This window comes from Bos taurus, chromosome 3 (genome assembly GCF_002263795.3).
Source record: "Bos taurus isolate L1 Dominette 01449 registration number 42190680 breed Hereford chromosome 3, ARS-UCD2.0, whole genome shotgun sequence".
Classification (NCBI taxonomy): domain Eukaryota; kingdom Metazoa; phylum Chordata; class Mammalia; order Artiodactyla; family Bovidae; genus Bos; species Bos taurus.
The window spans coordinates 102693339-102719147 of NC_037330.1; the positions used below are offsets into that span (position 1 = coordinate 102693339).

General features: G+C 53.8%; 1 protein-coding gene across 1 annotated transcript; it reads right to left on the minus strand.

The window, feature by feature from the left end:
- Positions 1–1497: 1497 nt before the first annotated feature.
- Positions 1498–21029, minus strand: TIE1 (tyrosine kinase with immunoglobulin like and EGF like domains 1). The gene is given in 23 exon segments (NM_173965.2): positions 1498–1746; positions 3222–3321; positions 3407–3503; positions 3605–3645; positions 4802–4872; positions 4983–5096; positions 6089–6279; positions 6488–6598; positions 6760–6970; positions 9219–9409; positions 10113–10403; positions 10927–11223; positions 11410–11547; positions 11711–11869; positions 13954–14098; positions 14343–14488; positions 15279–15407; positions 15628–15768; positions 15928–16059; positions 16215–16370; positions 17816–17926; positions 18016–18333; positions 20928–21029. Coding segments are annotated over 23 exon segments (3420 nt in total). The 5' UTR covers positions 20986–21029; the 3' UTR covers positions 1498–1674.
- Positions 21030–25809: the final 4780 nt, after the last annotated feature.

Sequence of the window (25809 nt, forward strand, 5' to 3'; positions counted from 1 at the left end):
TCCCCTAGCATGCATAGCCTCCCATTTACTCCAGTGAATTTCTTCTTCTTAAAGTCTCTCTTAGCACTCTGTTAGCACTCAAGTCTTTTTGGAGTACACCCCTCCCCCAACCTCCTGTATTTGTATATAATGTTATCAGCCGACACTTACTAAATACTACTTCCAAGGTTCAGTGCTGTGATCATATTCAGTGCTGACAACAGGGAGGTACCTATTACTAACTCCATTTTTCAGAGGAGAGAGCTGAAGCTCAGAGAGATTAAGTGAGTTGACCAAGGTCACATGGAGAGTAAGTGATAAAACCAGGGCTTGGACATGGTCTATGTGATTCCACAAACTATGCTGTTAACCACAATGTCATGCTATGTTATGGCTTCTTTGATTTTATCTGATTCTCTGAAAACATGTGAGAAGCAAGATGTCTTGTTTTTTAAGGAGCAGTGGGAGAGAAACCTGAGGCCAGCAGTGACAGATCAGAAGGGTGGGCAAACCTGAAGCCCACACAGCAGAGGGTAGTGATGTGGGCCTAGCTTTCAGGACAGGGAGCACCTCCCCAAACACCGAGAGACTCTGAAGAAGGCACAGGCATCCTGCTATGATTGACTGAAGCTGGAAATGACTTCTGCTTCTTCCTTTGGGGCCCACAAGGTGGGCAGTACCAAGCCAGGGAAGGTTGCCTGCAGACAAAAGTAATATGGGCGCTCCAGACAGGCCAGACTCTGCTGGTGCTCAGTCTGAACTGAGGCTGGGCTAGAGCCGATGCGGGGAGGGACTGTTTGGACAGAGCAGAGAATCCTAGACTGGCAGCTGTTTAGGGAGACATATTGGTAGTATAGGCTGGAGAACAGGGAAGAGACTAGGGGAAAACTGGGCTTCTCATTATGATAGTGACGTGAGGGAGTGATTATGAAGTGAAAGTCACTCAGTCGTGTCTGACTCTTTGCAACCCCATGGACTATACAATCCATGGAATTCTCCAGGCCAGAACACTGGAGTGGGTAGCCTTTCCCTTCTCCAGAAGCTCTTCCCAATCCAGGGATCGAACCAGGGTCTCCTGCACTGCAGGCAGATTCTTTGCCAACTGAGCTATCAGGGAAGCCCGATGTGGGGGCAGTGTATGTGTAAAATGAGTCTTTCAGGACATCTCCCACCATGGAGAGCTTGAAATAATGACAGTATAACAAGGGAGAGCATTTCTTTTCTTGGAAAGTCCAGTTTCTCCCTCTTTGGTTTAAATTTTCCCTGGGGTTGACCAGCAGGAAAAGGTAGACATTGGATGGAGCTTCTTAGAGCATTTATTTTTCCTGATTATGAGGCTGGGAGTCGGGCGCAGCTGAAAACGGCACGTTAGTGGTGTGAGTGCTGGCTTGAATGGAGGGGTTGAAGCAGGGGTTTGAGTGGAGGGAGCAGAAGAGCGCAAACAGCTCTGGAGCAGCTGAGCCAGAAGGAAGGATGTGAGGGTAGCCATCAGTGATGCAGGAGGCACTGGGAGCAACTGCAAGGGATGAGGACCCACCCCACCCCTGAGCCCACCCCATCCCTGGATCCCCATTTTTATTCCTTAAGTTAAAAACCAATTCCTTGAGGCAGCTCAGGCGACAAGGATCAGCAGTCACAGGTTGGAGAGCCGAGTGTGCTCTGGCCAGCAGAGCCAGGATCTGGTTGGACAGTCGCTCAGGCCTCCTCAGCTGTAGCGTCAATGCCTGCATATGTGAAGTTCTCAAACAGCGACATGTTCACATAGGCCTGGGGAGCAGAGAAAGCTTTAGTGGGGGGCCAGGGATGGGGTATGCCTGCCCTGGAGGTCCTCGACTTCCATATGGTTGGGGTACTGGAAGAGACACTGATCCGTACTGGAGACTCAAGATGACCCCATGGCCAAGGGTGGTGCTCACCAGCCCAGAGCAGCAAGAATATCAGACCACAGCTGGGAAGCTCACATGAGAGACCCTTGACACAATGTTGGATAGGTGTTTTTTCATGCCCTTAGCTAATGAATTGATGGATAGTGCATTCATCCATTCATTTACTTATTCTTGTACTCATAAGGCTATTTCTGCTGATTTACCCATTTTTATGGTTGCTTGACTATTCCTTCATTCTTAAGATAGTTTAATAATTTCTATAACTACTTAGCTCAGTTGGTAAAGAATCTGCCTGCAATGCAGGAGACCCCACTTCAATTCCTGGGTCAGGAAGATCCCCTGGAGAAGGGATAAGCCACCCACTCCAGTATTCTTGGGCTTCCCTGGTGGCTCAGCTGGTAAAGAATCCACCTGCAATGTGGGAGACCTGGTTCGATCCCTGGGTTGGGAAGATCCCCTGGTGAAGGAAATGGCTACTCACTCCAGGATTCTAGCCTGGAGAATTCCATGGAATGTAGTCCTTGGGATTGCAAAAAGTAGGACATGACTGAGCAACTTTTGCTTTCATGGTTATTTGATTATTCCTTCATTCTTAAGATAGTTTAATAATTCCCAAAACTATTTAGTCATTAATTGATATTTAAGAACTCTTTTCACATTACTCATTTTCATGTACTTCTTCACTTAGATTTATTTGATAATTCATTTACTTATATTATTATTATCATTTACTTATGATATTATTATATTAGATTTAGTTATTTAATTACACGTTTTTTTGTCATGTGGCTTACAGGATCTTAGTTCCCAGACGAGGGATCAAACCTGTGCCTCCTGTAGTGGAATCATGGAGTCCTGACCACTGGACCAGCAAGGAATTCAGGAATTCCCTTAATTAGTTTATTTGTATGATTATTATATCATTCATCCACTAATTCTATACATTCATTCATTCAGTTACTGTGTTACTCATCCATCCATCCATTTGGTGAGCTGACCATTCGTGCATTCCACCCTGGCTCTGTGCCAGGTGAGAAGAGGTGTCCATAAGATAAGATAAGAAAGGACTGATGACCCCAGCAGAGGAAAGCAGGGAGTCCTGGACATGGGATCTGGGACAGGGACTTGCTGCTGAAGCTAATCAGGGGTCTTGGAAGGCTTTAGAAAGGCCCAGTGTCCAACTTGGTGAGAGCTAGAAAGGGCGTTACGCCCCAGGGCCCAGTTTAGCTGTGGTGCAGCTGTTGGTGGGGACAGGGCCATGGAGACTGCTGCCTTCTGGCTCCTATGGGCACTGTGAGGGGCAATCCTGTGAGCTCAGTGAGCCCAGCTCTCCCCACACCCCGGTGCTCTCCTCACCTTCCTGGCTTCCAGCATTCGGCCCAGCTGTAGCGCAATCTGGGCAAAGGGGGGTCGCTCGTATGGACGGTCCCGCCAGCACTGCCGCATCAGCTCGTACCTGCGGGTGGGGATCGATGAGATGAGGGTCAGGGCCTGCTGGGGTGACTGACAGGGGGCCCAGGGCTCGAGGCTGAGGGACTCACACTTCATCGTCACAGTTGCGAGGCTGTTCCATGCGGTAGCCCTGCGGCAGCTTCTCATATAGCTCGGCACACGTCATGCCGCAGTATGGGGTGCCCCCTGTGGGAGGGCAATGCTCTCTTAGCCCAGGGCCCAGGAGGAGAGGGGTGGGGGTCAGGGAAAGGTGGGGGCCCTCTGGGGAACAGGGCTCAGGGACTCACCAAGGCTCACGATCTCCCAGAGGAGGACCCCAAAAGACCAACTGAAATGAGGAGGATGCACTGAGTTACCTTCTAGGCCCTGGGGCCCAGCAGCTTAATGTCTACCTACCCCAAGTGTGCAGCCCCTCCCAGCCCCTACCTATGTCTACTTTGCAAGGGTCGGGCCTTGGCCAGGTGTGGTCTCTGCTACTGAAATTCCTTCACAGCCTCCCAGGCTCAACATAATCACAGCTAACATTTTTACTGTGTACTTGCTGTGGGCCAGGCACTCATCATTTAATGTATATGTTAATTCATCTACCCCTCACACCAACCCTATGATATAGGCACTATTATTATCCCCATTTTACAGAGACACTGAGGCACTGAGAGGTTAGCTAGCTCACCAAGGTCACACACTTAGCAAGTGGCAGAGCTGGGATTCAAACTCAGGCAGTCTGGTTCCAAAGCCCTTGCTCTTAGCTGCCTCTTATATTATAACAGCAGCTGAGCAGATGAGAGGTGGCTGAGGCCAGGGTAGGAGTTCTAGTCGGGGGAGGCATTTCAAGGGACCTGGGGCAGAAGTAGGAAGTAGGGGAGTAGTGGTTAGAGGGGTGTTGGTGTGGTAGATAGTGAGCTGGGCAGGCCAGGCCAAAGAGCTTGGGGAAGGGCCAGGACCAGGGCTGGAGTGCTGGGCAGGCCAGGTTGAAGAGAGGGGCAGAGGTGTGCCAGGATGGCTGTCTGGAGGAGGGAGCACAGAAGCGGCCTCTGGGGGTCATGCTCTGGTTAGGTTCTCCAGTGGGGATGACGTGCCCCTCAGAGAGGAAGGTCAGAGCATTCTTTTGAGTGGTCTCTCCATTTACCCAGGCGTTATCCGCCAGCAGCCCCATACCTCTCCAAGGCATCCTCCAGTCTCTTAGTCAAACACAGCCCTAAACCATTCCTACTCCAATGCTACCCTGAAACACCTTCCAAGATGAAGCTTCCTTCCAGCTACTTTCCCCGCCGCCCAACCCCGCCTTCCCATTAAGATGCTGGGCATGACCAAGGCATGCTTAAGACACATCTGTCACATCTGTGTCATACCTGGAATATACCCTAGGGGCAGCCAAGTCATGCCTTGGACAACCTGACACATCTCTGAGGTGTGTCCAGGTCACACCTACATGCATCCTTAGAGGACCAAACCCTCCTGCTTGTCTGCACTCCCACACTCACACATCACTCTTGGTGGTGTAGACGCTGTAGTTCAGAGACTCAATGGCCATCCAGCGCACCGGGAGACGCCCCTGGGAGGGAGTGGGTTTGAGGGGTTGGGTAAGGAGAAAGGGCTGTTCAGCAGGTTTTGGGAGGCAGGGCGAGACACCGGCCCTGAAGGGGAGGATTGAAGGAGACTTACCATAGTCTTCTTTACATAAACCTCCTCCCCCCGAGAAAGGCCAAAATCTGCAATCTTGGAGGCCAGGTTCTCTCCGACCAGCACGTTTCGGGCAGCCAAGTCCCTGTGGATGAACTGCAGGCATGGTTAGAAGTCAGGGACGATGGAGGATGATGGAGCCTGGGACTCCAGGGCCAGGGAGGGGGTCCACCTCATGGCTGGCTTCCTGGGCCCTCTGGGCCTTTAGTAGCCCTTTACTCTTCTGCCCACCTACCCCAGGCCTCAACCTGAGGTAGGTTGAGACTCAGAGACTCAGAGCGACTCAGAGACTCGTGCCTGGGAAAAACCACAGTGGGGACTGTCATCCCTTCCTACTTGTGATCTGGGCCATGGCCAAGTTCAGGCTGTATCCTTCTCCTGGGACAACGGTTGACTTTCCCCCAGTGACCACACTGCATCTTCTCCTCTTTGAATGCTCCCTGACCCCGTCTCTCCCTGACCTCTCCCTGACCCCTGCTCCACTGATGAGAGTGGAAAGGCCCTTCTCTTGCCCAAAGCGATCTCTCCCTTGAGTTCCAGATCCTCCTCACTGGGCCCTCCACCTTCCTCAGAGACCTTGCTCTATCATCCCTCCCTCTGCCCTGGCCCCCTGCCCTCTACTTTCAAAGATACTCAATACATTAACAACTTCAAAATGCCTCCCTTAGTCTCACATCCCTTCCTCCAACTGTCCCCTCCCTCCTTTCATTCAAGCGGGGTGTCCTTGGACTTGGGCTCAGGCTTCCCGTCTGTTCCACCCTTCTCCTGGTGAGTCTCACCCACTCCCTGGCCACCAGCACCCCTATTTCTGAAGTGACAGCTTCCAGACTGTTGTCCCTGGTCCAGGCCTCCCTCCTTGGTTCTAGGCTGACAGTTGCAAAATGCTAAGCCACATCCCCAAACACAGACCTGCTTTGGGGGTGGTCTCACCCACTCACCCAGGCCAGCAACTTGGGGTCACATCCTCTCTATCCTCAATTCCATATTCAATTAGAGCCTGCTGATTTGATGTTCTGAAGTGCTTGATGGTCTCCCCTCATCCCGCTAGCCCACCTTCCCCAAAGACACACACACACACACACACACACCTGCTTCTCACTCAGGTACTGCATGCCATTGGCAGCATCACTGGCAAAACGCAGCAGCTGCCGGGAGCTGAGGGTGGAGGCTGTTCCGTGTTCCCGGGCAAAAGCTGGGTCAGTTTCCAGGACCCGGCTTTTGCGCAGAAAATCCAGCAGATTCCCATAGGGGGCATATTCAATGGCGATATACAAGTAACCTGGGAGGTGAGGAATACAGGGTGGTGATTTATACTCAGACAACCCGGGATGGCAGCAGGCACCTTACGGTACTAGATAGAGAACCTGGCGCATGAAGGAGAACCAACAGTGATGTTTTGGTGTCCTGAAGCTTCCTATAAGCTATTAGAGGTCTTGGCTGATGATGAGGGTTTGGAAGAAGGGGTAGGTGATGAGTTGGGGGCTCACCTCGGTTCTCACAGGCCCCCAAGAGGTTGATGATGTTCGGATGATGCCCCAATTTGCACAGAACTTCCAGTTCTCCCGCAAAGTCACGATGGTCATTTTCAGAGGCATACTCTGTGTAAAGAATCCAATATCACTTTTGCCAGAAATAATCCTGGAGAAAGGGTGTGGGCTGTTGAGGGCTGGGGTCAGTTGCTGGTGGAAGCTAGGTGGGGCCTAGGGTTGAGGAAGAAAGGAGAGGGTCAGGGCTGGGGCAGGGGTTGCTCTCAGCGGACCTTTCAGCATCTTGATAGCGGCGTTCATCTTGAGTCCATCCTTCTTGATCATGGCCCGGATGACCTGGCCAAAGTTACCCTCTCCAATGAGATCCTCAAAGGTGATGTCCTCCCACTCCAGCACTGGGTAATTTAGGGGCTCGGGCTGAGGTTTTGGCCGCCGGGTCAGTGTCAAGGTGCCTGAGCTGAACTGCAGGATGGTCTCCTCGCCCTTCACAGGATGGGACAAGTAGGCAGACAGTCCACACAAGACACAGGGACAGGCAGACAAAACAGTGATCAGACAAACAAACAGAGACCCAGACAGAGGGCACCCTGGTGGCCAGCCAGGCATGGACAGACACAGGACACATACTGAGACAGAATCATATGAGATGGAGCCACAGGTGGGCCAGTGGGTAGACAGATGTCCAGAGAGAAATGCAGAGACCGCAGGCTGGAGATCTAGTGTGTGGGCTCTGAAGGAACAAGGAGTAGGTAAAATTGCTGGAAGCCATGGCATGAGTCAACAGAAGGTTGATACTCCTAACCCTAAAACCAAGAGGCACTGGAGTGAGCTGTGGTGGGAGCAACGAGCGTCCCCTTATTCTTCCAATCCCCCAACCAGGCTGTGCTGTCACCAGGGAGGTTCTGGAGTGGATTCTGGCCTTGGGCAGTGGATCGGGGTATGTTTAGTGAGTACCTACTCCATGCTGAGCCTAGAGCAGCGGGCAGCCAGTGGAGTGGTTTTCTTCTCCATAGCAGAGAAGCAGAGATGACCCCTGTCCACCCACTTGGCAGCTCCCATAGCTCTCAAACCACCCAGGACCTGAAGACAGAAAGAACATAACACAGAAGACCATCCATTTGCCCTAGCCAAGTAGGCCCTGGGCCACCTGGGAAGGGCTGAGAGCAGGGAAAGGAAATAGCTGAGCGGGACCATGGGCACCGCCAATGTGAGAATACAAAGAATGCTTAAGATAGACCTGTTGGGGTGTGGGTCCCCATATGAGCCGCAGCCCAGCTTGATGGGAGAGGTCTGAGGACACAGGTCACACGGATTCACATGAAACGTAGACAACTGAAAGCGCACACCTGCACGCACACACGCGTGTTCTAGTGGAGGCCAGTAGGCAGGGCATCCATGAGAGGTACATGTGGACATGTGCTCATACAGGAGAACAAGCAGAGGGACACATATGTCAGGGATACAGGTGCATGCAGATGGGGGCATTCACAGATGGGCACACGCACGCCCAGCCACGCGTTCATGCACACAGATACCCGCACATAGGCGCCTGGGGCAGGGGAATGTCTTGATATATGTTAGGATGCTACATCCATTTAAGACTACTTTCCTGCTCCTTCCCTTCACATGCATACCCCTGACCCTCCCCCACCACAGCCAGGCCGCTTTTTGCACACACTGACCTCAGAGGGAGGCCAACGCAGCCTGGAACAAAGAAGCCGATTGAATCTCTGAAGGGAGTATTTTAGAGGCATGGTAGAGACAACAGCCTTGGACACTAGGCTTTCTATCACAAGGATCAGCCCTTGAGAGAGAAGAGGGTTTTTTTTTTTTTGAAATGCCAAAACTTCTTTGTAAATACCGAGTCCAGGCACAGAGGACCAGGGCAGAGTTCGGATCATAAGTGACAACAGTGGGGAAGATTCCAGAGGAGAGAGAGGTGGAGGACGGTGACAGATGGGGTGATGCTGGGGTCCCTGAAGGGGAGTTAGCACCCTCCCCAAGTCCTTACCCCCTCAGTGGGGGCCTGGTGCTCAGGTTTACAGGGAAGACAAGAGTAGGGAGGCCTGTGCTTCTCGCAAGGAGTGACAGGTGAGGCTGCAGGCTCGGCTCAACTCGAGAGCAGTAGAAACAGTTGTAGGAGGAGCTGCAGCAATGGGTCTGAGGGCTGCAGAATATGCTGCCCTCTGCAGGATCAGGGAAGGCCCTTGGAGTTCTTAAGTCCAAGGAGGCCTTGGGATTTGCAAAGATGGAGATTGGGATGAGGAACTCAAAGTGCAAATGCCCTTCTGGCCCAAAGGAGGTCACAGAAGGGCTGAGGACATGAGCCACAGATGCGTGCAGGACGGCCTGGCCAGAGAGAGGTCCTCATGGAGCCCAGGCATTCTCCATGTTCTCATCAGGCTTCCCAAGCATCCATCACCCCTCATGGGAAGGGGGATAACCCCAAATTGACCCTGGTGCAATATGGACATAACTGAATGATTCTGAACTGGGAATACTAAATATTTCATCACTAATATACCTGGGCTCATGAGCTGCATTCAATTCTGTAGAAATGGATAAAATTACACATTGTGCCCTTGTATGCTTTTGAGTATAGTCTTACACCTAAACATCCATGCGTGCACACATACACACTCACAGTGAACAAATACTTGTGTGTATACAGGGACACATATATACGCAGGGTCTGCACACATATGCCTGGTGGCGGGTACAGGTGACTGACCGATCCTGACTGGTAGGTGAAGGTGCGTCTGCGATGCAGGCAGCTTTTGCGGATGCACGCCAAGGTGAGGAGGGCAGCCAGGATGGTGAGGCAGGTGGCAGACACAGAGCCCACCACAGCCAGGACCAGCTGTTGATCCAGGCCCTCTTCAGCTGCATGGATCTCTTGGACTGGGCCCTCAATCTGCAGCCCTAGACACCAGAAGAGGGGCAGATCACAGAGATGCCTGGGTCAGGGAACCTGGAGGCCACCACGGGGTCACACAGAGGTGGAGGTCAGAGATCCCAGTACCAGGGAGGGAGCGGGGATGTCAGACCTAGGACCAGCAGGTTGCTGGAATGTCATGAGTTTCCCAGCACTCGGACAATGGGTCATAAGAAGGGAAGGGTCGGACTCCCCTGGTGATCCAGTGGTTAAGAATCCGCCTGCCAATGCAGGGGACAGGGGTTCGATCCCTGGTTCTGGAAGATTCCACATACCTCGGGGCAACAAAGCCTGTGTGCTACAACTACTGAGCCTGCACATCAGAGCCCTCGAACCACAACTTCTAAAGCCTGTGCTCCGCAACAAGAGAGAGAAGCCACTGCAATAAGAAGCCTGAGCACGGCAACTAGAGAGTCATCCCCCTCACCACAACTAGAGGAAGCCTGCACACAGCAAAGACGACCCAGTGCAGCCAAAAATAAACAAATTAATTTAAAAAAAAGAAAGAAGAAGAGCCACATCAAAGAAAAACGGAAAAAATGAAAGAAGGGAAGGGTCAGGGCCCTCACTGCCAGGTGTCATATCACTCTCTGGGAGGGGCCTAGGAGGCCCTGGAGCCAAGGCAGGGGATCACGTGCCAGGGAGAGCACCTGAGACCGACCCCGCGGCCTGGGCAGCCCCTCATCTCACCGTTGCCCAAGGTGGACTGTTCTACCACGTTGCTCCAGTCGCCAGGGCCCTGGACACTGGCCCGCACGCGGAAGAGGTAGCGCGTGCTGGCGTTAAGGCCGCGGACGATGGTGCTCGTCTCCTCGGGCCTGTCCACGTCCATCCACAGCGGGTCTCCGGAGCCCCCTGCCACCTGCACCTCCACGATGTACTTGGATATAGGCCCGGCTGCAGCCTCGGGGCGCTGCCACATCAGCTGGATCTCAGAGTCTGAAAGGGCCTGGGCATGGAGGTGTCGGGGGGCTGGGGGCCCTGGGGAGATTGGGGTGGGAAGGTGGGGCTCAGATGGGACCAGGCTGTGTGACTGTGGGGTCAGACAGATCCGCTCTAGCTGTGCCCGCAGCTCTACCGACCCCAAAATGGGAGATCCGCTGCCGACTTCTGTTTCTTCCTGGGCTGTATATTCCTCTCGCTGTGGCCTCCTTCACCAACGAGCTTCTGCTTCCCCTTACATCCCAAGTCTTCCTCACAGTGTCCCCATGTCCCCCAGGCCCCATGTCCTCCTCACGCCCCACCCCCTCCCTTGACCTCCCTGGGCTTGCCTCTGTCCTAGTCACTCCTGGAGGCCCTGGCATCCTGGATCCTCCCGTGTCCTGTCCTCCCTGTGCTCCTGTCTGCCTGACATCCAGATCCTCCCTGAGCCCATTTCCACGTCCTGTGGTCTCTGCCTGTCCATCCAGGCTCCTGTAACCTCCCATGTCCTTTCGGGCCCCGTGTGTTCCCTGCATGCTCTGCCCTCCCTCGTCACGAGCCCGCCACCCCCTCCCAAGCGTACCGCTGGGGGGCAGAAGCACACGTGCTGCGGGCGAGGCCGGGCCCAGGAGGGTGCAGTGGTAGAGCCGCACGTCCAGCTGGTAGTAGGTGCCAGGCGTGAGTCCGGTCAGGAGGGCGGTGCGGGCCTGGGGGGACGAGACGTTCTCCCGCCGCTCCTGTCCCCGGGCCCCGTCCCACAGGCGCAGCAGGAAACCATCGCCCACCAGCGGCCCCGGCACGGGGGGTAAGGACCAGCTCACTCGCAACCGGTCGGGGCCCTCCACATGCCAGCCCTCCAGCCACGGCTTCAACAAGGGCTCTGGGGCCAGAGGTAGAGGTCAGAACTGTCTGGTAGGTCCTGGGGGCCGGACGGGATGCTGAACCCCCAGGGACAACCTCCAGTGGGAAAGGCAGGGACCCCCGGGGCCGACAAGCTGAGACAACCCCAGAGCGCACGGGACAGTGACCCCTGGGGGACAGAAAGGGGTGACTCTGGGCCTCTCACCAGGACAGTCTGTGGTCATGAGGGTGGGAGGCCCCCAGGCCCCCTCCCCCCCTTCCCCCGGCCGGCTCAGCTGCACACGGACACTGTATCCCGTCTTCGGCCTCAGGTTCATTAACGTCACGTTCTCACTGGGGTCCACTGGGGGCGGGGTGCACAGCACGCAGCATTCAGTCCCAACTCCGTCCAGAAGCCTCTGCTCTCCCTCAGCCCCTCTCTTCTCCGCACACTCCCCACTCCCTTCCATTCCTCCGACCCCTCATTGTCCGGCACCCCATCCTGCCCCTAGCTCTTGCCCCCTCACCCACGATGGTAGACCAGGCCATGGTGCTGTCCTGGGGCCTGTAGTGCAGGCGAACGGAGGCGATGGGTCCGTCCCCAGAGAAGGAGACCAGCGGGGAGACCACGAGCTGGCGGCTCTGCTTGGCCAGAAGCCTCGGGGCAGTCAGGGGCACTGGTGGCACTGCCAGGAGACTCAGGGTAAGGCGTGGCCCACACAGCCCACCCAGCCCTCAGACACAGAGGCAGACTCTGTGCTCTGGGCATTAAAGATAACTCTGGGTCTCAGGTTGGGCCTGGGGACCCCCCTGGGCTGGGGAGAGACCAGGTGCAACAGATGATCAAAGTGGCCAGGGCCTAGGGAGGACAATTCAGGGCATAGGGACTCGGAAACAAGGAGATGAGGGTGTCCCAGAAGATGTTAAGTGAGGAAGTGACATGGCCAGACAGGGGTTTGGGGGAGGGCACTCCGCCATACAATGTGGGGGAGGACAAAGAAGGCTAAAGCCCAAGGTAGTGTCACCCTGCTCTCTGCCCCTCCCCCATCATTCATCACTCTCTTAATTAAAAAAAAAGTAGCAGGTGATGAAGCACCTGCTCAACCCAGATGCTTCACGTGCATGGCCTCCAATTCTGACAACTGCCTTCAGGCAGGGCTTATCATCCCTATCTTAAGAATGAAGAAACTGAGGCTCAGAGACATGGAATGACCTGCTTAAGGACATGCAGCCAGGGTTTAAACAAAGTCTGTCTGACCAGGCCATCTAAAATCAGCCCATCTTATCCCAAACAGCTTTTGTGCTCCTGCTTAGCTTCCTCACCCCATGGTCACTGTCTTTCCTGCCTTAGCTCTTCTGTCCAGATTATTACATTAATGTCTCAACTGGTTCCCTGGCCTCGTCCAAACATTTCCCAGATGGATTTTCTAAGGAAAATGGATATATGTATGGATGACTGCAAGCATGGATAAATGGAGGGATGGGGGAAGGGAGGAGGGTCAAGGAGGATGCAGGGGTGTGGTAGAAGGGGTGGGAAAGAACAATGTTGCCAGGCAGGAACACACATGTACAGAAGAAGTGCTGGCCTGGAGGGAGAGGAAGGTCCAGTTTGGATCCTATGGAGCCCCTGGGCCTGCGGCTCACGCAGAGGATTAGGTGACCTGGAGTGGGGCCCCTGAGTCGTGCACCGGGTGACTTCCCCACTGACTTCAGAACCAGACCCCCATTACACAGAGGTCTGGAACCCAGGAGAGGGGTCCAGGCTGCAGATCGTTATCTGGGAGTTGCCAGGGAACGGCTGAAATCTTAGGAATAGGTGACATTATAACTACTAATAGCAATAAATGTCAATATACATTGACCACATACCCTGCGTCAGGCACTGTGCCAAATGCTTAAACGCATCATCTAATTTAATCTTCACAGCAATCCTATCAAGGGAGTGCTGATATCCTCATTTTACAGAGAGAGAAACAAGCTATGAGGGGCAAGGTAACTCGCTTAGATGATGGAGCTAGAATTTGTAGTGAAGATTCAAAGCCAAGTGGCCTGGGGAGAGTGAGAAGAGGAAGGCTGGAGGTGGGACCCTGGGGTGGTGGAGGGGGCGACAGAGAAGTAGAGATAGGATGGGAAGCAGAGTGGTACAATGAGAAAGAGGGAGAGGGACAAGAGATCTGGGCTCATGTCAGGGGAGGTGGTGGCGGGGTCAGGAGCACAGGGAAAGAGGACCAGGGGGCGGGAGGGGGTGTGAACGTCTGATGCTTATGATGCTGCAGAAGGTGGGGGACACCTAGATGGGGGTGGGGGTGCTCGGCTCTCAGCAGTCCTGGGCACTGGCAGCTGCCTCCTTATTCACCAGGAAGCACTTCTGGGAAATGAAACAGGTCCACAGCCCCAGGCACTCCCCTGTTGTAGCACTGGGTGCCCGGTGGTGTGACTTGGGGCTGGAGGGAACACAGCATCGCAGAAGTGGAGAGAAAGGCACCGTGTGTCTGCGGGGCGGGGGAGATAGAAAGGAAGCATTGCCCGGGGCAAGGCTGGAGAGTGCCCCATTTCTGGGACATGGGTTCCCTTTTCAGGGGGGACTGAGCTACGCTCCCGCCTGGAGAGTGCCCGGTCCAGGCCTCAGGCTGACCACAAGCCCTCTTCTCTGCCTGGTGCTGGGCTGTGACCTTACATGCTCTTGCCCTTCCTGCTCCTATCTGAGCAGCCTTGGCTAGCACCCACTCTGTCTGCCATCTATCCTCCATGGATCCGGGACATCACTGACCTTTGACATTGATCCTGAAGCGTCGACTATCCTGGCCACCAGACGTGGACACGCGGCATTCCCAGAGTCCACTGTCCCCAAGAGCCAAGCGGGGCACCTCAAACTCGGCTGTGGTTCTATCTGGCTCCACAATGGCCTTGGTGGACTGAGAGAGGCAGGGGAGAGGGGCAGGCCTCAGAGAAAGTGTGCCATGCGGCAGAGGTTTGTGTGTTTGTCCAAGTTGACGAGGGGACAGAGACTGGGAGGTGGTCCCTCAACAATCAGCCTGATCCAATTTGAGCTGTGATCAGGCCAGTGGGCAGAGCCTGCAGAAAGCCCCGAGGGGTGGAGAAGCCTGAGGGTGGGCAGAGGCCCCGGACCGCCAGAGGCCCTGGGGTCATGGGGCTCACCAGGAGCACCGTGCCATCCGGCTTGCGGAGCTCCATGCTGCCCCGGACTGGGAAGGGGTTCCCCGCTGCGGCACAGTTGATCCGGGGCATTGTGTCTAAGTTGAACTCCAGTTCTGAGACCATGTCCAAGATCTGGGGGATCCGGTCTGGGGAAAGAGGGGACACTCATCCTGGAGGCCCTGTAAGGGCAGACACACAACTGCCACAGAGCCCCCTGCCTCCATCCCCCTGCCCCCTGAGTCTTTCATCTTAGAGGAGGTACCACCAGCATCCCAGTCATGCAGGCCTGCAAGCCAGCAAAGTCTGGGCAACACCTCCAGGCCCTCGTGCCCACCTCTACAGGCCCCCAAATCTGCCTCTTGTGCCCTCCGCCTCCTCAGACCCTCCCACACCGAGACCAGACCCCTCGCCAGCCTCACCGCCAGAACCCTGGTTCAGTCCTCTATCATTTCTGGGCCCCGTGACAGATCCTCTGGGCTCTCCTGCTCCCGCTCCCTCCCCAGCAGCTGGGGTCCTCTCTCAAACCCACACCTGACAGCAGTTCTGATGGACCTCTTCAACCCTTCCCTGCAGGGCTATCATATTCAGCGCAAACCCTACAGCCTGTCATTCAAACGCCCCGAGAGCTGACCTCTTCTGAACACTTCCAGAGCCTCTCCTCATGCCACTGTCCCGGTATTAAAGCTTGAGTCCTCAATCCCCCGGCCTTTGCCCTGCTCTCTCCCTAGCCATCTTTCTCCCATCCTTCATACCCCATCTGAGATCACACCTCTTTCCAGAAGCCCTTCCTGAATCTCTTGGCTTGGTCAGGGTCCCCTTGGGGCTCCCACCCACCCTGGGCTGCTGCCCATCCCCAGGGGGAGGAGGGGCTTTGAGCCAGGGGGATGCATCTGGTGAAGCTGACCTGTTCCTCAGAGCCACCCCCCGTGCTCATACCTGACTTCTCACAGTGCATCCCATGCCACCCGGAGGGACAGACACAGCCGCTGAAGCGGTCACAAGTACCACCATTCTGACACTGGCACTGGAGGTGGCAGTCAGCTCCAAAACGACCTGGGGCGCAGGCTGGGCACAGAGAGGGTATAGTTAGAGGGGCACAGGTCGGGGGGCAACAAGGGCACAGCTGGGGCCTGGGGAATGCCAGGCTTGGTGGAGAGGGCACTGGTCAAGTGAGCAGGGGACGGTGGAGGGCTTGGTGTGTGAAGCAGGGCCAGAAGGAAGAGTTGGGGCCAGGCTTGCAGCCAGCTGTCTGGTCAGAGACTACAGAGGGTGGGTTAGTCTGTACCTTCCTGGCACTGGCTTCCTCTCCATCCAGATCCACAAGAACAGCCATAGGGGTCTGGGAGGCAGAAGGTGAGGCCCCGGCAGCCTGATGTGCCTGGGCACTGCTCCTGGCAGCTCTGCCCAAAACGGCCTTCCCTGCAGGCTAGAAAGAGGGCATGTGGGTATAGAAGCCTCTGTTGGGTCTCAGCGTTCAAGACCTGCTGGAACATCCTCACCCTCCAAGTCCATCCTCGTGGTTTGCGAGTCTTCTCCCAGCCAGGCATCCTCTCCTGCCCAGGTCCTGGTGCCCCCTCCTCCTTACCCTGCTCACAGCGGGTCCCAGTGAATCCAGGGGGGCACACACACTCGCCGTCCTGGTCATGGCAGACACCTCCATGCAGGCAGCCTGGGCATTCCTTGGTACAGTCTTGTCCCCAGCGCCCTGCCTCACAGCCTGCAGGAATGTACTCTCAGCAGCTGACCCTCACCCACTGGACCACTGCCTCTGAGGACTGGGGCAGCCCTGGGGGCTCAGGGGGATCCACAGGAAGTATGCACAGGGGTCCCAACCTCCCATATCACCCACCACCTCTGCCCTCTGCTCCTGACCCCGCACGATGAGTCGAAAGAAGGCACTGCCCAGTGGGCTGGCTTCCAGGTATGTGGCACTGTAGATGCCGCTCGACGATGGCTGCACGTTTGGGAGCTGCAGCAAGAACTGCCCGTCCTGGGCCTCGTGCCGGTCCAGGGTGTAGAAATAGGATCCTGCGGGCATACACGGGATAGGGGCCTCAGCATCACACAAGAGCTGGTGTCCCCTCCCTCTGCCCACCTTATCCCGAGTCACATTAGTGTGGGTCAGGCAGAGTGAACAGACCGGGGGAAGGCACCAGCGAGTGTCTGGACCTGAACCAGGAATGTGGGAGGCAGCGTCTTTTCCATGCTCCACCAACCACTCAGTAAATCACCAAGCCCTGTTCAGTCCACGTCCTCCGTGTCTCCTACAGCTGCCGGCTTCTCTCCACGCTCACTGCCACTACCCTGCTCCCAGCCTCCCACAGCCTTCCAAGCTGTCTCTCTGCCTCCAGTCCCCCTGCTTCCTGTCTGTCCTCCACTCAGGGTGACCAGTGAGATTTTCCTCCAATAGACCCCACCATAGCTCCCCTGCTTAAGCTCTTCAATAGTTCTTTACTGCCCCAGGGACAGCATCGGACTCCTCAACACATCAGTTTCACCAGTCTGGCTACAGTGCAGCCCTTTAGCCCCACACCTCTTCCCATCTTGACTTCTAGCATTCCTGAACTGCTCTATCTCTTCCAGAAACAATGTGGTGTCTCACAGCTTCCTGCCTTTGCTCTTATCAATCCTCCTGGAATGCTTCTCCCCTCTTCTTTGTGCAGTTAATTCCCAGGAGCCTCTCCCTCCAGGATCTGTGAACCCTAATATTAGGGTTCTCGTCTCTGCATCCCTCTCCACTTCCTCTTTGCTCAGGATGGAAGAGAGATTCTAGAGAACACAGGTCTACCTGACTCCACGTCTCTTATTAGTTCAGGGACCCTGGAGCTCAAGAGGCAAAACCTTTGGCACAAGAGTCCAGGGATACAAGAGGCAGCCAAAGGGCTGCGGGTGTGAGAGCTGAAGCAGGAATCTTTGGGGTCATACAGAAAACTGGCTTCCTCCTCTGCGGTGGCCAGAGGAGATGACAGGGCCAGGTGGGGGCAGGCCCGGACTAAGATCCCCAGGCCTGCCCTGGCCCCTGCTCCCGTCTGGACAGATCTCTGGAAGAGGCCAAATGTCCCTTGCCTGTGCTGGGGCTTTGTTACCCCTTCTTTTCAGCAGGGGGGTTTCTGCTCCCTGCCAGACCTGCTGTGATAGTACTTGCTAACTTCTGGGAGAGCCCAACTGGGAGGGGTTAACACAGCTAACTGGGGGGTGACAGGGAAGGAGGCAGCTGCCCATGAGGCCGCTGGTCCTCCAGGCACAGTAGGGGGACATCTCACAGCCAGAGACGAGTTGGATGCAGGCGCTTCCCATGCATCTGGTGCAGGAGAAAGGATACGCCCGGGGAGGCTGGCCAGAGCGGGTAACAGGTGTACGGAGTCATGGCTGTGTCAGGGGTCAGCACTAGGAGCTTCGAGAGCCATGGAGGTGCTGGGGTGTCAGAAATAAGGGTTTACCTGCCCACCCAGTTCAGACGCCTCCCCCCTTACCGTTGCTCTTCCAGATCACATCTGTCTGTTTCTCCTTGCGCACTCGCGCGGAAAGTACAGCCGTGTCGCCCTTGTTCACTGTGTGTGTGACCTTGTCCGGGAGCAGGTGGGCTGCGAGGCGAATGGAGGGCGGGGTCAGGGGTCAAGGGCAGCCTCTCCTCCCCTCCCCCACCCCCACCCTCACCGGCGGCCGGACTCACCCCCGGGGCTGTTGTGCACATAGAGGACGCGCGTGCGCCGCGTCCCCGCGCCGCCCACGCAGGAGAAGACGCCCACCAGGTCGGAGGGCTGCGAGAAGCCGCGCACGGTCACTCGGCTCGAGCCGTTGCGGGCGATGTGCGGGGGCTGCCAGGGCCGCGGCGTGCGCACGATGCGGTCGTCCTTCTCCAGCAGCAGTGGGGGCCCCCAGGCGTCCGAGCCCCTGCCCGCCCCCGCCTCCCCGGACACGCAGGTCAGGAAGAAGCGCTGGGGCTCGGTCAGACGCAGGTCGGCCAGCAGCGTCAGGTCCACCGCCGCCCCTGGGCCGGGACACCGGGCTCCGATCTGGCAGGGTCCCGGCCCTCCCCCTGCCCCGCCCTCCACCTCTCGCCCCTCTCCTCGCAGCCTCTCCCCTCTCCTTCCCTCCCCCCCAGGCACTGCACTTCATCAGGCACGTCCATCCGCCTCCCTTCCTGTCTCTATCCCCTTCCCGGTGCACCGGCCCCTTTCCCTCAAGTCTCTTCATCCTAACAGAACAAAAACAAAAACAAAGCCCCTTCCCTAGCTTCCCCATCCCCTCCTTTCTCCAGCCAGATGGCTTCCCTTTACAGCCCAGCCTTCGGAAAGAAAGAATGATCTATGCGCCCCATCACCGTTTCCTCACTCTATTCCTGGCAGTGCCCTTTCCTGACCTGTCTCTACAGCTGCTCCGCAAAGGGGAGCCGCTCTCCCCGCCCCCCTCCACTCTGCCCCCCGCAACACCAGATTGCCGGCTAGGAGAGCGCTAAAGATCAGAAGTGTCTTGGAGGGACCCCTCTGGTTGCTCTGGTCCCCAGGTCGCTCCGGAATCTGGACCGGTTTGCTGTGCTGGGATTGAAGGCGGGAGAGGCTGCATTCTGCAGCCAGGTGGTTATGGGGCAGAAGGGAAGAGAGCTCTGGTCCCAGCAAAAGGCCAGAAGCAGGGAGGGCAGGCCCTAGGGCCCACTTGGGGCTGAAACATGCAGGGACACCAGGTGGGCCTTGACCTTTGCCTTTTACAGAGCTTCCTCTGGACACACCTATCAAATGCATGAAACTGTAGAGAGCACAGAGAAGGGACAGCTGACCTAGCAGGGGGGAGATAGAGGCTGGAGCGGTGCCTCCTGGAAGATACAGCTTGAGGGTCTTAAAGCTGAGCAGGATACAGGGTGGGGATTGAGGATGAGGACAGGGAGAGGTCATTGGTGGGAAGGACCTTCTAGGCAGAGGACAACGCCTTGTTGCATGCTGTTGCTTCAGTCGTGTCTGACTCTTTGCGACCCCTGGACTGTAGCCCGCCAGGCTCCTCTGTCCTTGGAGATTCTCCAGCAAGAACACTGTCCTTGCCAAGTGGTTAGTTGGTTTAGATGCTGCTTTGCTTGTCAATGGATATTCTTTGAAAGCTTGCCACAAGTAAGCGAAGCTGACTGTCCTGTGCTGAGCACCTGTTTTCCTTTGGATCCTCACACTCTGCAGAAGTTGGTGTCTTTCCAGAGGAGGGTCATAGAAGTTGTTCTCCAGGCTTCCTCTAGCAAGCTCATCCCCTCTCCAGGCTTTCACCATCACTTCTGAGTCAATAACCCTGGGCAGGCCTCTTGGCTCTCCCCAGACTTGCTCCTCTCTGGACTTCCTGCCTCAGTAGACTGCAAAACCCACCTGAGATACAAACTTCCGAGACATTTCATACTGCTGCTATCATAATGAATGTCTATCGGAGATCAGTTATATGCCACATCCTTTACTTATGTTCTCTTGTTTTATCATCCCAGCTCTCCTGGGAGGTGGGTATTATTACCCCAGTTTTATAGCTGGAAAATTAAGGCTCAGAGAAATAACTTACCCAAGGGCATACAATTAGTAACTGGCAGAGCCCGGTTGTCTGACTCTAAAGTCCACACTTTGAAGCACTATCCTGACTGCCCCAATTAGTCACAAAATAATTCTGTTTCCTCAGAACCTCTATAGACTTCATCCCCACCCTCAAGTCTCCCTTGCTAACCCTCATCCTTGCTTCCACGGACCATCCTGATAGCCACACTCTTCCCTCAGCTTGTCCTCCAAACTGACCCATCCAAGACCTTGTGACTCTCTGGCCTACACCTTCCATGGCTCCCTATTGCCCTTCAGGATGCAGAGCTTGCTGTAGAGCTCCCTTGCTGTTCCCACTGCCCCTCCTGCTGTGCGTTCCCTCCCGAATCCCTCACTCCCCTGTACTTCCATGCCTCTGAGACTTGTGTCTATTGTTCTGATTGCCCTGGAATGAAGACTACTCCTCTGAGTGAAGTCTGTCCTGATCCCTTTTCATCTCCTACCCTGAAGTAGAGTAGGCTTCAGTGCTCCTCTGTGTCTGTTCCGTGCTCACCCAGTGTCCCGGGTCTCCCACTAGACTGCGAGCCTCTCAAGGTGGACTTTGTGTTCTAATCCTCTTTGGGCAGCACGCTGAAGGAATTGGCTACCACATATTCAGAAACTCTTAGCAAGTGCTCTTTGTAAATTACCTCATTGAAACCCAATTACAGCCATAGGAGGTCAGCGTCATTCAATCTGTTGTACAGCTCTAGAAGCGCTCTGCCTCTTATAGCTCTTGGAATATTGTTGGTACTCGATAAATGTTTGTCAAATGAATAACTGAATTGAGTCCCACACACTGACCGTATGAGCACCCCTGAAAACTTCAGGGGGCCCGGAGACTCTGCTGCTCCCCAGTGATGTTCAAATCCAACACAGTCTGTGGCTGCTTCCCTCCCCCAGTCCCTAGCTTCTGCCTGGGTTTTCCAGGCCCCGATCCCACTTTCTAGTGAATCAGGGTGTGGAGGAAAGAGATAGCAATGATGCTAGGGTTTTCCGGGGCAGGGGTAGTCAAGACCCTGGGCAGGGAGGTTCAGGGGAGACTTACCAACATGAGAAGCCAGGAAGAAGATGGGGAGTAGCAAAGGGGGCTCCAGCCAGACCATGCTCCGGAGGCTGACTGCGCCAGCCAGCACAAGCGGGGCCCAGGGCCACTCACTGGGTCTGGTTGCTCAGCCTGTGCAGTAGGTGTGTTGGTGTTTGGGAGGAAGAGGAAATGAGTTAGCTTGGGTGGGAGGGGTGGCTGGGGAGAGGGGTGGGGAGGACTTATCCTGCTTCTGGGCCTCTAGGCCCCCCTAGTCTGGGGATGGGTGTGGCCTGGAAGGTCCTGGAGTGGGGTCACTTAGGGTGGGGGAAGGGTTGTGGTAAGGACGGACCTGGGGACTGTTGGGCCGTTTCCCTTCCCCTCCTCTCCCCGTGGTCCTCAGTCCTGCCAGCGGGCAGGAGGCAGGAGACAGGAAAGGGAGGAAGTCGGTGGCTTCCTCCTATTGAGAAGGGATGGGGAGGATATTGTTCTGGGGTCTCTCCTCCCCCAGCACAAACACACGATTCCTTATGTTTGCACCCCAGGACACAGTTACATGGGTGTTCTAGAGAGCAGTTCATGCATGTAACACAAGGATCCGGAATGTACACAAAGGAACAAAACAACACCCTCAGGATAAAAGCCCTTTGTTTCAATCTTGTGTTATTCTCTCAGTTTACAGGTAGCAAAACTGAGGCCTGAGCCTGCAGGGCCTGAGGGCTCTCTGAGGTTAGGGTGAGGCTGGGACCTGAGCTTCTGACTTAGCCATTCCTCAGAGCTCATGCTAAGCCAACCCACAGAGTGCACAGGGGGTGAATATCCTGCATTTACAATCCTTGGCTTAAGCCACTAACAGAGGCTTCAGCACACTGTCTGACTGATGTCATTATCCTTGGACACTGGGGCAGCAGAAGCCCCGCCCAGAGAGTGCCTGTAGCCTGACAGCAGCCTGGAGGCAGTCCTAGCCCTTGACAAAGGCTCTGAAGTCCCATGGATCTGCTGTGCCCCTCATCTCTCCCTGCTCTGGTGCCAGCTCTCCACTGGCAGTTGCCAGAGCAGAACATCATCCACGGGCATAGAATGCCTGCCAGGCTGGGGGTGGGGTCTGTCCTGGAGCCATTGGATGGCTGGGTGCGCTTGTGAAATCTGTGACTCCTCTGGCCTCGAATGGAGTGGTTGGGGTGGGGTGAGACCTGGTGCTAGGTTAGGGGACTGGTTTGGAAGTCCATACCCTCCCTCTGGGGCTGGGACATCAACCTTCCCTTTGGGGCTGGGACATCTTCCAGAATCTGTTACCAGGTGAAAGCTGGCCTCCCTTTTGGACCCACAAGGCTCTAATTCACTGTCTGGGGGAAGCTGGGCCTCTGCAGTCTAGCTGAGCTGGTTTAGGCATGGGACTCTTCTGAAAATCCCTGAAAACTCCCAGGAGAGACGTTGACTCCTGGTGTAGTTTGAAAAATGGATCAGGGAAGACCCCCCACCCCACCCCCACCATGTTGGCCCCCAGATTCCTCATTCCTAGGTATGAGGCTGGGAAGGGCTTTTTGTGGATAAGACACTAGTGGGAATAGGGGTGGTTGATGCTTTAGTCTTCAGCTTATCTTGGTGTCAAGACGTTTGACTCTGGCATAAGAAAGGAGATGGGAAATGCTGGGGCAGTTTGTCTGGCAGGGTTGTAGGCAGAACTTTTCTCTTGTTTCTGGAAAGGCCTAATGTCATTTTGTATATATACAGAGAGCACTTGGGCAGCATCTGTTGTGGAAAATGACAGCTACTGGCACAGGTGTTTGCTCTGAATGAGGTTTAAAGCTCTGTGACTCTATAACATGGCAAAGACTACAGGTCCATCTGGCCGCCCCACTTTCAACTGAGAAACAGAACTCAGTAGTAATGATCTGTAGATGAACACAATGCACATCTTGCAGAGTTTGTATACAAGAATTTGTATTATAAAACAATGTCCTATAAGTGTAAAAGTGTATTTTTACATGTGTTGAGATTACGTTGCAAGCAACTTAAATACCATCTGTTTACAAACAGAATGTCACTAATGAACTATCTGTGCACCAACAAATTTTGAGTGGGTTGTGTGTACATCTGCTCTTGCAATAGGAATACTTAAACCATAATGCATGCCTTAAAGTCTCAGTCACTGGAAAGTCACTGGAAAGTTACAGACCAAGAATAATGTTAATGCAGATACGCAGTTCTACATATTGTGAGGTCAACCTTCCAATCCAGAACAAAGCTGATAATAATAGAGCTAAAGATAACTTATTTTTTAAAAAAGCAAGAATAGCAGCATGACCAACTCCACACAAGGCTGATGATTCACTGCTACAAAAGCCACCTTCCTGCAAATAGTGGGAATGCCAGCTCTTGTCACATGGTCACATATAGGGGTTTTGCCAGGTCACCAGGTGTTAAGGGCAACCAGGCCTCCTGTGGAACTCTGAAGCAGAGATTTTTGGTAAACAACCGATGCCAATTTACTTTCCCAATGCCAGATTTTACTTACCTTCAGTTAGAATGTTGCTAGTAAGAAGCCTGCAGTTGGACCTGAAAAGGTAATGAAAGTAATTATCCTTTGCCCATAAGAACTGAAAAAGGACGTGAAATTGTGGAACTGTCCAAGGTCCATGGGGGCAGCCTCATGTTCCACTGTGGGGCTGTGGAGCTCGAGTTCTGTGTTTGCATGATTGTGTCAACTGTTGGTATCAACTGAGTGCTACTGAAAATGGTCGTGTATTTTTTCATAGCTAATCTGAGCTTTGGGGCTGCTACTTTTGTAGAAGTAGTCTGTTGTGGTCCCTTTGGGATGCCATAACAAAATACCATAGACTGGCTAGCTACTAAACAGTAAACATTTATTTCTCACAGTTCCAGAGGCTAGAAGTCCAAGATCAGGATGCCAGCGTGGTCCAGTCCTTTCAGGTCACAGGTCCTCACAGGGTGAAAAGGCAAAGGAGCTCTCTCAGTTCTCTTTTATAAATGTATTACAGGCATCCCTAAGAGATAGTGTGAGCTCTATTCTAACGTCTCCAATAAAGCAAGTCACATATTTTTGGGTTTCCCAGCGTATATAAAAGTTAGGCTTACTGTACTGTATCTATTAAGTGTACAATACCATCATGTCTAAAATATATATGTACTTTAATTAAAAAATACATGGGACTTCCCTGGTGGTCCAGTGACTAAGATCCTTCATTCCCAGGGCAGGGGGCCCAGGTTCAATCCCTGGTCAGGGAACTAGATCCCGCATGCAACTAAGACCTAGTGCAGCCAAGTAAATAAAGATAAATATTTACAATATTTTATTGCTAAAAAATGCTAACCATTATCCGAACCTTCAGCAAGTTGTAATTTTTTGCTGGTGGAGGGTCTTGCCTTGATGTTGATGGTTGCTACAGGAAGGGGTGGTTGTGGCAGTTTCTTAAAGTAAGACAGCAGTTGAGTCTGTATCAGTTAACTCTTTCTTTCCTTTGAACACTTAGAGGCCATTGTAGGGTTATTAACTGACCTAATTTCAATATTATTGTGTCTCAGAGAAACCCGAGGAGATGGGGAGTGACAGGGGACTGACCAATGGGTGGAGCAGTCAGAACACACATTTATCGTTTAATTTCGCTATCTTATATGGACACCTGCCCCCAAACAATTACAATAACATCAAAGATCACTGATCACAGACCATCATAACAAATGTAATAATAATAAAAACGTTTGAAATATGAGAATTACCTAAATGCAACACAGAGGCAGGAAGTGAGCAAATGCTGTTGGAGAAATGGCACTGATAGCTTTGCTCAATGCAGAATTGCCACAAACCTTCAATCTGTAAAAAAAAAGCATGGTCTGCAAAGCATGATAACGCAAAGCACCATAAGATGAAGTATGCCCATAATTTCACCCTCATGATCTAATCACCCAAAGGCCTCCACCTCCTAAGACCATCACATTGGACAGTAAGATTTAAATGTATGGATTTTGGAGGGGGACAGACATTCAGACCATACTGTCATCCTTTGCTAGGAGCAGATTAATGAGACTAAGGTTCTAGCCCTTGTCTTTGTAACAGTTGGCAGACTTCTGGGCCACTGGCCACATTTTGAGTAGCATTAGTCTAATGGGTAACAGACAAAGAGGGTCGAGGGATAGATGGCTCAAGTCATAAATGTCTGAATTTGAGAGTTACAGGGATCCCCCACTTTTTCTCTTTTATGAGATACCTGCCTTAGTACCTGTTTTTGCTGACCAAAAGAGATCCGAGGAGCATTTTCAATTTTATGAAAAAAGGTGAAAAGTGAAAATAGCATTCATCGTTTGTTTTGCAGGGAGTTGTTACAGAGGCAGCTTGTACCCTGAGCTGCTAGAGAGGTAGACCGCCAAGCTCCTTCCCAGAAACTATACTCAACATCTCAGCGTCAAGCCCCCAGAGCTTTGATCTGTGTTTGTGAGCATCTGTGCTTAATCTTGATTTATTTTGTGCAACCGTTAGTTAACGAGATGTGTCCTAAGGTAATTGCTTCTTTGCTTTATGCCATCTCAGCTTAAAGGTTTCATGGGAACGCTGTGATGGTGGGGAGACCCGTAGAGCATTTCTGGCTTATGGTGGAGTCTGTGGTACTGTAGGAGTGGCAAGGAGGTGATGGCCACAGGAGATGAAGAAGTCCAAGAGGGGTTTGGAAAGGTCATCTATAAGGATGTGGTCCTTTTCACCCTTGTCATTCAGAACACACTGTATTTTTACATAGATGCAGGCGTGTAAAAACTCTGTACTGAACATTTCCAGTACAGGCCTTCTTGATTTGTGTACCTTCTGCACATTGTTTGTAATGCATCAATTCTGTTTTTCCTACAAGTGGTTCTAAACTCTGTGAGTGGAGATGGGAAGGACAGATCTCCT